Source organism: Notolabrus celidotus, chromosome 15 (assembly GCF_009762535.1).
Source record: "Notolabrus celidotus isolate fNotCel1 chromosome 15, fNotCel1.pri, whole genome shotgun sequence".
Lineage (NCBI taxonomy): Eukaryota > Metazoa > Chordata > Actinopteri > Labriformes > Labridae > Notolabrus > Notolabrus celidotus.
In genome coordinates this window covers 8,121,126-8,136,903 of record NC_048286.1, presented here as the reverse complement: position 1 = coordinate 8,136,903, position 15,778 = coordinate 8,121,126, and the positions used below count along the sequence as shown (strand labels likewise).

Below are 15,778 nucleotides of genomic sequence, written 5' to 3'. Positions count from 1 at the left end.
TTTCTGCTGCTGGGGGGAGCTGGAATCTTCCAAGAAAGGTGTGGGGGAGTGAGGAAAATCTCACAAAGTGTTGAGGGGAGTTCAAGGAAAGTTATAGACAGGACCCCCCGAGTGTTCTGTGGAGGAAAAACTTTTCTGTCTTGGATCTTCAAGGCTTTGTGTCCACATCTTTTTTATTCTGAGACATTTTGTCAGCTGCTGTATCACTGACGCACAAGAAATATATAAAAAACGTAAGAATTTGTCGAGAGATAGCCGTGGATCTCAGCCCGGCAGTCGCCTAGGACCTAAGCTTGGGAATTTTATAACACAGGTGGAACATTTTGTTTGGTAAGTGTATTTACATGATGCAGAAATTGAATTAGAAATTGCAATTAAATACAAGTTAGCCTGCAAATAGTTTGTTGCTTGTTTGCATACAGAGCTGAGGGCTGTGGCCTCATCACAAGGGCTGAGCTGACAGTCCACCACAAAATGTGTATTTCAAGTCTCAGGCCTCATCCCCACGTATCACTGAAAACATGTTTTTTTCTCTTTGTTTTGCCCTTACGTCCACACACACACACACACAGGATTTTAGGTCACTGAAAACAGAAGTGCCCTATGAAAACTGAATTCATAGGGCATGAGGAAACAGAGGTTTTGGGGAACGCCAACGTCAATATTTGTGTGTGAAAATTGTTGTTTACATCTGTTGTGCTTGCACCATAAAACCAAGATGGCAGGCTTGTCGATATTCTCCTGGCACCTGTTGACTTTATATTCCCATTCATCACAAAGCCGTTACTCTATGTCGTTGTTCAAACATATGAGTCTCCTTTCCTTTTAGATTTTCGATCCTCTCCAGTTTACATTTGCCACTCGTTCAAGGAGATGCTTTATAAGCTTGTACACAATGTTTTTCTATGGTGTGTGATGTGACAGACTGATTACACATTACAACTACCTATAGATCTGGCTTTCTTATGTGGGTGTTTTCAGCTGTATCTATTTGTGGACAGAGAAATATACATAAACACCCCAGATGTGGGCAGGATTTTTTTTCTTTAAACAGAGAGAAAAAAACTTTTGAAAAAGATGTGCATACATGTGGATGTAGCCTTAGTTTTGCTCTCTATTTCTGAACTGAAGCAACAACAACAACAGCTGTTTTCCCTCCTTCCTCCTTATTCTACCAACCATTATTCTAACAGCACTGTGTTTGCAAAAAAGTGTCCCCACAAATGGTCAGCTCCTTTTTGTTTCCTCAGCTAATCATCTGCACTGGCCCAGTAACACTGTGATGAGTAGTGACAAAGCACTTGTGTGCGTCTCTCCTCTTTATTAGAGTCTGTCCAAGCGACAAACAAGTGTGGAGCCAAAGTGATGCTATCGCAGCTGAAGCACAGACTTCTCATTTTCATTTAATTAAGACAGGACCCAGGTTGTCTGGAACATGGTGATTTGTTGTGATATGCAAACACAGCCACCAGGCTTTAATATCACAACAGCCTGGTAGTCTACCACACACACACACAAACACACACACACACACACACATACAAAAACACACGCACACACACACACACACACACACACACACACACACACACACACACACACACACACACACACACACACACACACACACACACACACACACACACACACACACACACACACACACACACACACACACATACACACACACACTCTATTTGCAAATTAGAAAACTTTCAAAGTTCAAAGCACAACATTTTGTCACTGAGGAATCTGCGGTGGATGTGCGGGGGTCTTAGGAAGGAAGCATGCAGCTAATCTCACTTAAGAAGAATTCCTCATCTCCTTGTTTATGAACATGTGGATGAATAATGTGGTGTGAAATGTCAAGCTCTCGGCTTCGAGGGCTGTCTTTAAAAAAAGGACTGGAAGCAAGCTGTGAGTGGGAGACAGATTTATGGCTCCATGTTTACACAGTTTGGTTTAGTAAATCTAGCAAATTCCCCATTTAATGAGTAGTGTAATTGCTTGTTGATCCTTGAGTCTTAAAAAGTCTCCAAAAACAAAAGTCGCTTTGATGGAAGAAAGAAACTTGAGTTTAATTGGAAAAAAAGTGTTATCTTACTTTTATAACAGGTTCAACAGTAACCAGTCTGGTTCATGTGTGTTACGGGTGTGGTTGAGGGCGGTTTGAGGAATCTGATGCACTCTATGACGTGTCACTGAAAACAGGTATACTGTACAGTATCTCAATGAAGGTTCAGGTTTCCTGCTCTTCTCATTAGAAACACAAGCATGCACACATAAAGAGGATTATTTTTACCACCAACACCTTCAACCTGTGAGCCTCCAGAAATTGCAGGTTATTTGGTGTTGATTAGTGATTTAACGATATCTCTATCCACCCTCCATGCACTCTCTGTTTGATCACGGTTTATTTTTATGCAGCATCACTGGGGTTTTTTTTGCACTCCTCAGGGTTGAAAGTGGAAAGAATAAAGCTGAGATTATGTCAATGTGCTTCTTTCATTGCATGTTTTTTGTACTCGATACCCTTCGGTGTGAAGTTTCTGATTTTCAGTCCCTTCCAGCAGCTCACTCTCTTTCCAGCTTCAGTTGCTTTATCTTTTTGTTTCACATGATTTTCTGAGTTTTCTCTCTCTAAAATCTCATTTGAATTAAAATGTGATTTTAAAAACGAGTTATTTTAAGGGATTAAAGCAGCTTGATTTTAATTGAAGAAAAAAGTGTCTTCTTACATTTAGAATGGATTCAACAACCAGTCTGGTTCATGTGGGTTACTGAGGGTGACAGGAGGACACGTACTGTGCGTGTTTGGCTTTGTGTTCCTTTCACTATTGCTGAGTTTTTAACGCCACATGAGGTGTGATTCAGGGTGTTCTCCCTCTTTACATGGTAAAGTCTTCTTGAACATTTTGACCTCTTTAATGCTTCAGGAGACCAGATCTGGGCACGCGTCCATTAATCTGTTAATCATTCACACTATTATGATTAACTTTCAACATGGATGTTAACATGAAATTTAATTTTTAGAATCTTTATCTCACGTTTAATTTGGTTTTCTTTGACATGGTCATTTTCACGTTTACAAAGTTACGACACTGCTGACACATCTGTAGCATGTCCGCCACGGAGAGAAAATAATTTGTAAATGATGCCAAAACTTCTCACCACTATGAGGCACCAGTGGGACGCTGGTTGGCATGCATTGCATAAATTGGTGCAACAATTACAGCATAGTTGGTTTTCCCACAGTATCTCTGTTTACCTGAGAAAGAAGAAGGATCCAAAGATAACTTGCAGATAACTTGAGCAAGAACCTACAGCCTTCTGTGGATCTTTATGAATATAATGTATTTGGATTAAATCTTTTACTGGACTTGGCTTATGTTGACCCTTTCTGTTACAGCTGGATGGGAGGCGGACCATCAGACTTTGACTAGGTTTTAATGTTGATGTTTGGGTTAATGTTAATGTCTGTTAATTTTCAACAGGATTAACTTTATTGAAGTGAAAATCTTTGCGATTACTGATCAACAATGGAGTAATGGAGTTCATTTTTGATGAACTGTGGCCACCTCTGCAAGAGCCTCAATCATCTATTTTGGCTGTGTTAAGTACTTGATTCTGATACAGTTCATAACACCAATCTGTTCTTTCCAGCAACAGTCCGCTATCAAGAAATAAAAGACAGTAATCATATCAGCGTGTAGGGAAGTAACTGCATTCTCTGCTTTGCGGTGGGATCTTGCCCATCCTGTTTGGGTTCCCATCAGCTAAACAACCCGCTCACTGTACATCATCCCTCACACATCCTCGAGATATTTTAAAATGAGAGGATGTGGGTTAATCCCAGGCAGCAAATCTAATCTCCGATGACTCAGCTCCATCAGATGTTTAAACCACCGTGATGGCAGAGTCAGCACAAACAAAGCAACTTCAGCTCCATAACATTCAGCATAAACAAAATATGTGGCATAAGAAAACATGATGAAAAGGAAGCCTTCTACTGGTTTATCAATATAATTATTAAATACTCTGAATGTATTTGAACAAATTGCAGTCTTAACATGGATATCTGCTCATACTAATGACATTATTAAACATGTGTGGTCGTTCAAAACGGCTTAGGTTTGGGAAAGGTCCTCGTCTGGAGAGATACTGAAGAAGACGGGGTAATAAGACAAATGTTTTAAATATTAAACCACATCATGATCCGTCTTCGGCTCTAATAAATGCTTTTATTTTCTGAATCTGGCTACAAAATGACATCCATAAAATGTCAAAGACCTGTGCTTTAACATCTTCTGTCCTGACCAGCATCTATGTGTCTCTGATTAAAAGTGTAACTTCTCATGCGGTCAAAAACACATATCCAAACATAATAAGGCAATAATTCAGCTTCTTTATGTTTTACTCAGAGGAAAGTAAGTCTCCTTTTTGTCCCACAAAACATTTACTCTCTTTGTTCTCCTCAGTGATGTTGCATAAAAATCATTATGATTATGTCTGCTTATTGTCTGCACATGGCCGCTTCCTCGTTGTCTTTTAAACCTCAATCTGTTGCACCTCAGTGAAGCAAAGATCCAGATAAAAAATGTTTAATAGACGCTTGACCCACCAGACGTTACCTGAGTCTCCTGTTGGCTTTTTGTAACTGATCTGAGGTGGAAAATTACACCTTCATCTTTGTGAATATAAGCAATTCTGTGACCTATCATTTTTTCAAACATGTTTCCCCATTTTGAGCTGAAGTCAAACAAACTTAACAGAAATGCAAAGCTATACTTTGGTGTCAGAGTAAATGTCTTGGTAAACATTCCCCTTTTGGCTCTTTCTTTCACTTCTCTGGGGACTTATTTTACTCAGAAATTGACTTTCCCATAGGAAAATAAATTTAGAGAGGAGATCTCAAAAGTGTTTCATTTATGTCTCCTAGACAACAATGAGATCTGTTTGATAGCGACATGAGACTATAGCTTATGTCTCCTGTTTCTCATTCTTGCCCCCAGAAAAAAGTTTTAAAAAGTCTCAGCTTAGTCTCCCTTTCAGTTCAAAAGGAGATCTGGTCAAAATCTGAAATGATTCTCAGGTATTTCTCAAGTGTTGTGACTCCTTTTGAGCTCAGGTGGAGAAATCAGGGAGCTCTCTCAATTGTCTCAATCTAACCTCATTTGTTTTTGTCAACTCAGTTTTTGTGTCTCAAGTTGAGCTCAGATGGAGCAAAGAAAGAGCCTGAGCTCATCTTTTCATGAACATTTATAGTGCCCTGCAAAATTAACATTTCAATGTACTTGTAAACCACTTGTAAGATCAGCTATTTAGATGTGAAATGATCTCTTCTTTGACTTCACAATATGGTCCTTCCTTTACAAGTCTGTTTGGAACAAAACAACTTCACAAAGATTTAGTGGATTTGAGAGAAATTGCAAAAGATAGAGATTTCATACCAGGTATGACAGACCATTTATTTAAAATATGGGCCGCAAAAGGGCTGACCAGATTTATCCAGATTATTACAATTAAAGGGGTGGATTCTTTTGGGGCGCTGGTGGCCTAGCAGTCTAAGTGCCCCACATACAGAGGCTACAGTCCTCGTCGCAGGGGTCGCCGGTTAGATTCCCGGCTGGTTGACCATTTCCTGCATGTCTTCCTCCGCTCACTACTCCCCACATTTCCTGTCTCTCATCAGCTGTCCTGTCAAATAAAGGCAAAAAGGCCAAAAATATACTTAAAAAAAAGAGAAGAATATTAGCCATTAATGAGATCTCTCATTTCAGTCTCAAACAAGACTCATGTCATGGTCTCAACTATTTCTCCTAGTGAATTTTAGGAGAAACTAATGAGAAACCAATGAGAACAATTTGAAACTTGAATGAGGCTGAAGTGAGAATCTCAGTTTTGTCTCCAGAGACTTAGAAGAGAAAGCCTTGAGCAGTAAAATTTTCCTCTGGGTTTGGATCATTCCTAAGAGCAAGTCCAGGGACAGAGAACTGGTCTCAGAGGTTTTGTCCATGCTCCTGTTGAAGCCAGGTGTTCCTGCTCAGGTCTGTTGCTTTACATTCTGTTCCACACAGTGGCTCTGCTGTCACTTATCTTTCTCACTTTTTGACCTTTCTCTATAAATCATCACTGAAAGGTGTCCAAGCTTTACCCGGTGTGAGAGTAGATCTGCTTTTGAAAGGTGTAAACCTGTCATGTTTTTAAACCAAAGGATCTCCAATCTGTCACCATTCATTTCCCCTCCTAACTACACCATTTCTTATTCTCCTGATGTATTAAATAGAAACCTAATATTGTATCACAGAGGGCGGTAAGCAGTTACATTACAGCATCACTGGAAAATGCAACGCTAAATAAAGCTCTTTAACAACCGGTTGAGGCTCATTCCAGTTTTACAATTACTGCAGGGACAATGCAAAGACACGTGTTTGTGCTGTTTTGCTGATGAGGTTATTAAAATGGGCAGAAACGACAACACCACATACCACCTTCATTACATTTCCTGGAATGGTCCAACCCATAATCACAATTACAGCCATGCAGGACTGCTGATCCTGCAGCTGATTACTCAGATCCTCTACTACTCATGCTGCTCTCACATGTTCTCATTCCTTCAGGGAATATTTTCCACTTCACCTAAGTCCATCTGAAACGGGCTCGGGCACAGAGAAGTCGCAGGTGTTTCTGGATCATGTTCATGGTTTCCTCTTTACATGGTGCGGTTTTAACCTTGTGGATGCAGCAACAAACTGTATTCACAGGCAATGGTTTTTGTGAATGATTTTAAGCCCATGCAGTGATTTCCACTACAGAGTCATGTCTGTACAAAAGGGACAAAGCTGAAAATACCTCAGGCAGCACTGCATAAAAAATAGAGACTTTTCCAGATTCTCTGAGTCTTTTAATCACATTGTGTACTGTAGATGATGAAATCTGATTTAATGAACATTATAAACAGCGTCCCAACATTTGTGGGGCTGGGGTTGTAAGATTAATTTTAAAAATTGGGTTAAAAATCTTGTTATGTCAAAAAGGATACAGAGCTATTTTCATTCTGGCTGCCTCAGACATTATAGAAAGTAACATTATAACAGTAATGCTTTTTGGCTTTCTTTCTTTCTCTTCCCACGCTCCACAGGCCTCAAATAAGCCCTGCTGTTATTAATGCCTAATGCTACAAAGGATAACAGTACAAGAGAAGCCGCTCACTCACTGTAAACATTTACCACGACTGTAGACACAGATCCTGAAGGATGGATGTCAGAGCTATTCTCCAAATCCTCGACTCAGCAACCCCTCCCCAACTTTCATCCTAAGCTGAAGTCAGATTCAGTCTCCTCTCAGACACAAACAGAGAGTGTAGCATTCAGCATTAATGACCACAGGACCGAATATTCAGCCTGGACTCATTACATTTTAGTCCTTTAATGTCTGCCCAGTGTGAAAGAAGGTGTTACACACACAAGAACTCAAAGTGCATCTTTTCCACTTCAAAAGCCTTAGTTACATTACTTGTTCATGTTGACTACTTTGAAATATATTCCTTTGCTGCACATTCTGCAGGTTCAGGAAACTCCAACATCTGAGACTCCTTAAGAGTCCTCAAGAGTGAATGAACATTTCCATAAAACCAGAGTTTACTACCTTGTGTTTTCCTAGCATGATTTTCATAAACAAGCCATGTTTGGTCTGCAGCTGTGTGCTTTCTAACCGCCAGCTCTCACAAATCATTGCTTTCAGTGCTCATGGGAGGCCCTAAAGGTCAGAGTATCACCAGCACACCACAGAACCAGCTTACTGTCTAAGCTGTGCTGAGCTGCAGTGAAGCAGTCCACAATCACTCTATCAGAGGACATGTTTTTATCACTTTTGCTTGTTAAATTGTGGCAGACTGCTCTCAGGTCTCATCTGATTTAAAAGTGTTTTGTGGTGTGAGTGAAAAAGGGTCAAGTATGAACATTTGCCCTATTAAAGCTTACATTATCCTGATTACTACCCAGATACCAACTACAGATACAATCAAGTTGACCCTAAGTATTAATAAATCACATTAAACTGTAACATTTAAATTTGTGATAGAGTCTAAACATTTGTGCATCTTCATTGGCATCCAGATGCAGGACATAACAACAGCACCAGTGTAGGGTCCTCTTCCAGTAACTTTTCTGTTGGCATTGTCTCCTCAACCAGTCCTGTAGCTCTTTCAAAGCACATATGTATTGTGGTTTGTGGTCGCTACGTGTCTGACATCTTTTCACTCCCCTCCTTGTGTGTTTAGCATCCCTGGCTAGCTTTGTGCCTTTCCCCTGTTCTTCTTTTCTCTGCTCGGCCATTAACCACCAATCTAAAGTTTTGGTGGCCTCATGATTGACAGCTCTAATGACAAAACAGGCTTCTTAACCATGACAGCAGAGTAGAGGAGGACCAATGAGAGTAAACGTTACAAACACAAGAGTCAATGACCTTTCCACTCTGCCTGTGGGATTAACTCCGACTGACTCAAACCACGGTCAGAGACCAGAGAGCTGAGGATGGTGACACTAAAAGTTTGTAGTCTATATATGTCTGTCTTGATCTTTTAAAAACTATCGGTAATCAGCTCACTTTGAATATTGGACATTATTTCATAGACATTTGATTTTATTACTTGTCTTTAATTTGGTCTATATATTTTTTATTCCCCTGTTTTTGACTTCTGAATAGTTCATAGTTTGTCCTTTTGAAGTGAGGTATAATCAGATGGCACCTCAGGGAAAATGCTCTTAAGTGTATCTAACTGTTTTTTAGTCTGATCACATGTTTGTTGAAGTACTTGAGGAGTTGCTCAGAGAAATGGAAAAGTTAAAAAAACAGCTTATTGTTATTACCAATGAAGTGAGTTGCTCTTTGTTTGAAAGCAGCTTCAGCGCAAACCAAACTCAGAAATAAAGTTATTATTTCTGTAAGTGGGGTTGCTTTTAAAATTTTACGTCACTTGAAGGTTTGAGAAAGTTTCGAGTGGCAGAGAGCAATCTGAGAGCAACTTGAACAGATGATCAAAGTACTGTTTGTGAGGTCCATTCAGAGAAAAAGATGTCAGAGCCCCGAGGAGTCATGAAGCTTTTATCTTGCAGCCTTGCAGCTGAACTTCCCGCACTAAACCTCAGCCTGCTGCCTGTAAAGCTTGTTTGAGCAGAACCAGATGTTCCCTATAAAGTCTACATTTATTATGAAGTACTCAGTCTAAATCACTCGTGCTGATACTCAAAATGATCAGTACTGGCCTGAAGCACTCCTTGTACTATTAGGCTTATATATTTATCACAAAGATGGGATCTTTAAATGGACGCAAAGAATGCCCACAGGATAAAGTACCGTCAGTGTCTCTGGTTAATTAATGCATTTATCATTCAGTCAATAAAATCATGAAAAAACACAGATAACATATCTTCCTGGAGTTTGCTAAAGTTGTGAGTTTGTGTGTTTTGTTATTCCAACAGTGTGACCGTAGAAGAACAGCAGATTCACAATGTTGATCATTTATTACCAGCAGAAGTTTGGAATATTTTCTTTGCACATTTTAAATTCCTGATTTAATTCACATGCATATGAGAGTCAAATCACAATGTCGTCCTTCTTTCTGCACTCTGCAATAAAAGTGCACAATAATTTATCTTTGATGACATCGGATACACCAAAATCATCATACTAATTTCCCAAAATATGTTCCTTGGTCTTCAAAGATTTTTTTTTTTGCGTGAAAGCTGAGACCATCAAGTCTGTCTCTCTGCAGTGTGATTCAAACATCATTACACCCACTCATGAGATTGTTATGCCAACATGGAGATGCAGACATAACATTATCAGAATAAGAGAACTGCTTTAGCTCAGGTCACATGTGAAATGTGGAATATGTATCCTAATTGCTTATTATATGACCTCCTATCATTCCTTAGTGTTAATGAGAAGTATTACGCCTGGGCCACATCACATGCTAGAGCAACATTTGAGTTTCCAAACCTCTTGTTTTTTAAAGTTCACAGGTCAGAGCAGACACACCGCCCACATGAACACAGATCAGGTGTTTTTGCTAGCTTAAAATCAAGAGCATAGGAGGTGAGGCTCCTTTAACAGCGAGCTCGGTGCAACTCTCTACAGAAATAGACTGTGGAAATAATTGTGGATGATCATTTCAAAATAACAACAGCAATTTTTCATCTCATTCACTTTTTCATTTTTGTATCTGTAGGAATATGTTACTGGTAAGAACAAAAACAATCAAAAACTGCATGTATTTGTTCAGGTTTCTGCCCTACGTGAAAATAAGTTTATTTTGAGACGATACATTCCCCTTTCTAGGCAGGACTGAAAGCAGCAGCTGAAGTCCAGCAGATCAGTGAGGCTGCCGTCACATGCTGTTCAGGTGTACAGAGTATCCCAAACATGATCAGATGAATTCACTTTAATAAGAGTAGTTTGAAGCCACAGTAAGCATCTTTATTTTCTTATAATTTGGATAAAATAACAAATTTTGATCAATCATGTGACCAATATGACCAAACTGTCAGATGTCTGATTTGTCTCCAACCAATCAGAGGTAGCTTGTGAGGAACTAGCCGATCACAATGATTCTGCACAAACTAGCTTCTACCTAGCATGTCAGCAGTGCACATGCTGAAACTGTGTAAAAGGGCCTGTCCAGATAAAACTGTTCCTAATAAGCTTAATTTCTTTAGCTGAAATTATGACGCTAATGTTCGTCAATGTCCTTTATTTAGATGACAGAGAGGAGGCGATGACAAGCTTATAATATATCACTGATGATAAAAACTCACACAGGGGTATATTTTCGTTAACAGGAAGATGACGAGACTAAAATGTTAGTGGCAGACCGTCATACATTCAAAATCCCTGATATTTCATCCACCATGCGTCTAATCTGTCAGAATACGAGTAATGCAATCCTGTGACATAATGAGTTAGTTAGCTTAGGGGGAGCAGTTTTAGCTCGGTCACTTGGGTGCAACAAGTGTGCAGTGGGCACAGATTCCCACCTGCATCTGTCTCATTTTCATTGAAGATTTATTTTCAGTGACCAAGCTGCATTCGTCTGCAGAGTATCAACAGATTGAGATTTGATGTTTGTTGTTTTTTGCTGCCACCATTTAAAGCTCTGTGTTGAAACCTTGATTCATTCCAGTTTGGCAGCATACTTAGTAAGAGGTTTCGTAGCTTTGATCAACTCTGAGTCATCAAAGATTAAGATGCAGTTGGGACTGCCGTGATTTGACTTGCTGTGCACTGCAGGTACATTTAGGGACCATAGTAAAAGTGCAATACAGCCCTTTTTCTTTCTGAGCACACGTGTGAACATAGCACTTTTATTTGAAGCCTTGGTGGCCACAGAAAGAGTGTTTTCTCTTTCTTGACCTGGAGTTTGAGCTGTGTATTGATCAGCTGTCAGTGTTTTGGTGGTTCATCAAGTAATGCTATTATGCCCTCCTTTAGTTCTTATATTAATAAGTGTTGTTTGATACTTCGGCATCTGACATAACAAGCTGAGTAGAGCAGGTAGTTTACAAAGACAAAGGTTGGAATGACTTTCTGGAGTTGAGTCAAAGCTATGAAACTTCTTACTAAATATGCTGTTGAACTGGAATGAATTAAGGTTTCGACACAGAGCTTTTAACGATGGCAGCAAAAAGCAACCATAACGTGAGCATGCATGTTTGGTGTGTCATCAGGTGGGAGGGTCTTAGTATGCTGAGATGAGGTGAGGCCGATGCTGGCAAATGCTTAAGGCTTGCTGTTATATTTATGAATCCTTTTCTCCTCATCCCTTTTTCTCCTACAGTCATGTAATCACAACCCCCCATCCCATTGTTCGCTCACCTGTCCTTCCCCGTCTCCTTCTTGAAGAGCTCGTCAAACTGCAACATCTTCTGCAGAGAGATGATGTAGACTCTCAGTGTAGGCAGCACCTGGTTCATCAGCTTCAAGTTGTTATAGATCAGGCCTTTTCCGTCCCGCCTCATGTACATGCTGGGGCCCCAGAAGATGAATACAGTGTCCTGGCTGGTGTTGAGCAGCTCCTGGCGGTTCTTCAGGACCCTCTGCATGCTGGAGTGAGCGATGACGCGCAGGGAGGTGCGGCGGCCCACGTCTTGAGCGTAGCCTTTGCCGTTGGGGGCATCGTTCATGCGGATGACGCACTCAGCCTGGTCGATTTCTTCACCCTGACCGGCTCCGAGGAGGTGGCCTGAGCTGGTCACCAGGGAGCAGGTCTCACAGTGCATCCTGAGAGGCTAAAGGAAGGAATAAAAAGAATGCAAACATGAAGGAAACAGAGGAAGAAACAAACTCCCTCATACAAATATGTTTAGTGCATGAAAATATTTGGTTTTCTTGTCCCTTGTGGGAGCCCCAGCAGCACTGCCAGCACATTTTTATGTACAATATTTGCTTTAAACTCTACAACCTCTTTATTTTCCAGAAGTTAAAAAAGCCCAGGAAGTTCTGTTAAGCCCTGGTTTGTACTGAAATATGCAAAGCAGACAGAAAATGCACACCTAGGGGAACTCTGGTAAAAGCTTCACTGTGTGTTTGAGGCAGGAAAAAGCTTTGTTGACAAATGGGGAGCGACGGAGCCTCCTGGGGATGTGTAGCTTGTCATTTTGCTTTGTGATTGGTGGAAACCTCGGGGTCTTACAGCAGATTCACCTTAAATCTTCCTCCCGCTCGCACACAACAGAGGCATGTGTGTTTACCCTGGAACAACAGCTGTGGTGTACACATTCACACTGATTTCTTATTTAATATGAAGCTATGAAGTACTTAGCTTATCATATATCTTATTTAGGAGGCTCATTGACGATATTAATAGTACCACCACAACCACGTGTCATGTGTGGATTAAACACCCATATTGTGATTCACGTTAATAATCAGTGACTCAAAGGAGGATAAAATGGAGTAGAGGACTCATCCTTCCTGTCCTTGCAGATTTAATCTCAACTTTGCTCATCTATTTTTAAATCTAGAGCTAATAATGCCTCTTGCCTCCTTTCCTAATGTGTTATTGTTTCCAATGTCTTCTCTCCTTTCTATTATTTTTTATTAAAATCTTTGAATTACAGTAAAATTATAAAACAGAATGAATCAAATACTGCTACAAAAATGTATCCAACAAAACTTCTGTTTTTACCTGAAGTGTTTATCTTTAGAACATGATCATTTTCTTTTGACTTAATGTTTTGTCCTCATGGCTGATACTGGAGCAGGATTATCAAACAGTCGTACGTTACTGTTGAAGTTTCAGACGGAGAAACTCTAAAAAAGCTAAATGGCTAAATACGGACAGGATTTAATGTTTATGCCGGCTTGTGAATGCTTCCCTGCTCTTTGAGGACTAAAGAGTTAAACTGTGTTCATATTTACGTTATTCAGTCATTTATTGGGACTCCAGAGCACACTTCATGACACCAGGACTGTGACGAGTAACATTAAACCAGTATGTCTGCTTACTTTTGTAAGCTAACCAACAGCAATAAATCAGAGTTTTGTTGTTGTTTTGCAGGTAATAATGTGACGTAGCTACAAATCAATACATGCACCCATCACTCCTGCAGAAAGTCGTCTTAAACAAAGTAAAATAGTCGTAATGAAATATGTATTCATTCATTTTCTTTCACAAAAAATGCACGCTTTGCAAAGAGAGACGCCTTTACAACAATGGCTGATGATGCTCATGGGAACTGCAGTCCCCATCCCAGAATGACACAACTGATTTCATCCAAAGAGATCACCAGAACAACACAACACGAGAGCTCCTCACACTGCCTTTAACACAGTCCTACATCATTCCCTTTTCTTCTTGTTCTTGTCCGCGTCACAGTTTGAGCTGTGTTGTGAGCAGGTCGTTTCTTTTCCTCCTCTGAGGCTGTGCCTGCACATAAATCATTAATATAGACCTGTTTGTGTATGTTAAGCTGCTCTACATGCTGCCTTTGTGTTTAAGGCGGCCACATATCTACTTTGCATGTGTGCATGTGAGTGTGTCTGAGATTTTCCCGCTTCCCCACACACAAGTGCGCTTGCACACATTTAGAATCAATGATATGCAAACCAGCTCTGCAGAGACCCCTAATGTGCCCTGAAATATCTTCCCTGCAGAAATATGCTGCTTATTTACATTCTCATAGCTGTGACAAATTTACATTTTCACAGCATTAACAGGAACAAATGATTATGGCTGGGTGTGTGTGTGTGTGTGTGTGTGTGTGTGTGTGTGTGTGTGTGTGTGTGTGTGTGTGTGTGTGTGTGTGTGTGTGTGTGTGTGTGTGTGTGTGTTTGTGAGGAAGACGTGTTATCATCATGCTCATCTACTGACTTTGACACAGTGGAAGATTACCAGCAGAGCAGACTCATCTAGTTAATGAGACAGATATAGAGAGGTGGGGAAAAAAAGACAGAGAGAAGAAAAAAGTGAGTGGTCTTTAGGAGGGGAAAAAAGGAAAAGATGGGGAAAGAGAAAGATATATTGCGACAGTGAGAGCCACCCTGGTGCCACAGTGTTTGATGAAATGTGGAGCTAATGAGGTCCTGCCGGTCTTCGCCATCGACACCAGCAGCAGCAGCGATGGCGGCAGCATCCATCCATTCCTCCCGTCTGCCCCCTCCCCCAGCTGCCCCACCTACTCCCAACTGGCAGCGTCTTGACAGCCCATCCTGCTGTAGAGCCGTGGCACCACTGGAGCAGGTCAGAAATCCCATTTTCACCCAGAAGGCTTTTAAGTGGCTCCACAGACTCTATTCTCTCTTCCTCTGTCTCACCAAGAATTTAAGTGGGCCTCGCTGGCCACAATTGGTCTCTTCAGGGAGCTTGGTCAGGCTATTACCCAGAAATAGGCTGGATGGTCGGGACAAGGCTCTCCATTTCAGCCGGAATTACGTGACCAATCCAATATGGTGGCTGGGGCGGAGGCGAAGGAGTCGAGGTAACCTGTAGTTTATCTACGAAGAGGCTGTGAGCGTCATCCTCTCTCCTCCAACTGGAAAATTTCATTCAGATTGAATTTATCCTCGACATAGCTGGAGTGAAACTGTGCTGCACTCAATGATTCATGTAATAAATGGTTCATAATTTAGAACACATTTATCATTTATGGATTTTGAAATCTCTGGCTTTGTTCTTTCCTGCACAGCAAAACACCTTTGATCATAATTAAAAGATTTACTACGTCTAAACTCCGGCTGTTGAGGATCCTTCAAAGTGTATTTATCAGCGTCCCGATGCATCACCTGATCAAAGCTGCAATCAGAGAAGAAACACGTGAATATCAATATCAATGTATTCTGAAGATAATGAAGGCTATTTTTGTCTGATTAGAGACATAAAAATAGACAAAAGAAGAAATGAAGAATTTTCAGGAATTGTTTTCTTGTTTGCACTAAACAGGCACTTATTTCTGTACTGTGCTACAATTAGCATGATTAAATCTGCACTATTTATAACACTCCTTTATCAACAACCTGTTCTTTGGTTACAGCAACAAACCTTATTAAACACCTTTACAGGAGCAGAGACGTTTACACACTATGAGATGATTGCAGTCCCTAGAAAGTGGTGAATTTGCAGCTAGGAGAGTTCATGAAAATTCAACTAGTCACAGAACCTCTTTCCACCTACAGTCCTTGCAACTTCACCTGATTCTCCTCGTGGGTGTCATCAAGTACATCACAGTATACACTTCTCTGGCACTCAAGGTACTGATACACTCGATCAAGAAGTGAGCTA

The 15,778-nt window shown here is 40.6% G+C and overlaps 1 protein-coding gene across 9 annotated transcripts in view; it reads right to left on the bottom strand.

Moving 5' to 3' along the window:
• st6galnac5a (ST6 (alpha-N-acetyl-neuraminyl-2,3-beta-galactosyl-1,3)-N-acetylgalactosaminide alpha-2,6-sialyltransferase 5a) overlaps positions 1–15,778 on the bottom strand; it is an 87,556-nt gene that overhangs the window by 16,086 nt on the left and 55,692 nt on the right. For all 9 annotated transcript variants that reach the window (XM_034703942.1, XM_034703939.1, XM_034703945.1 and 6 more), the window contains one exon: positions 11,875–12,287. In XM_034703942.1, coding sequence (XP_034559833.1) covers positions 11,875–12,287 — 413 coding nt within the window. The remainder of the gene's footprint in view (positions 1–11,874; positions 12,288–15,778) is intronic.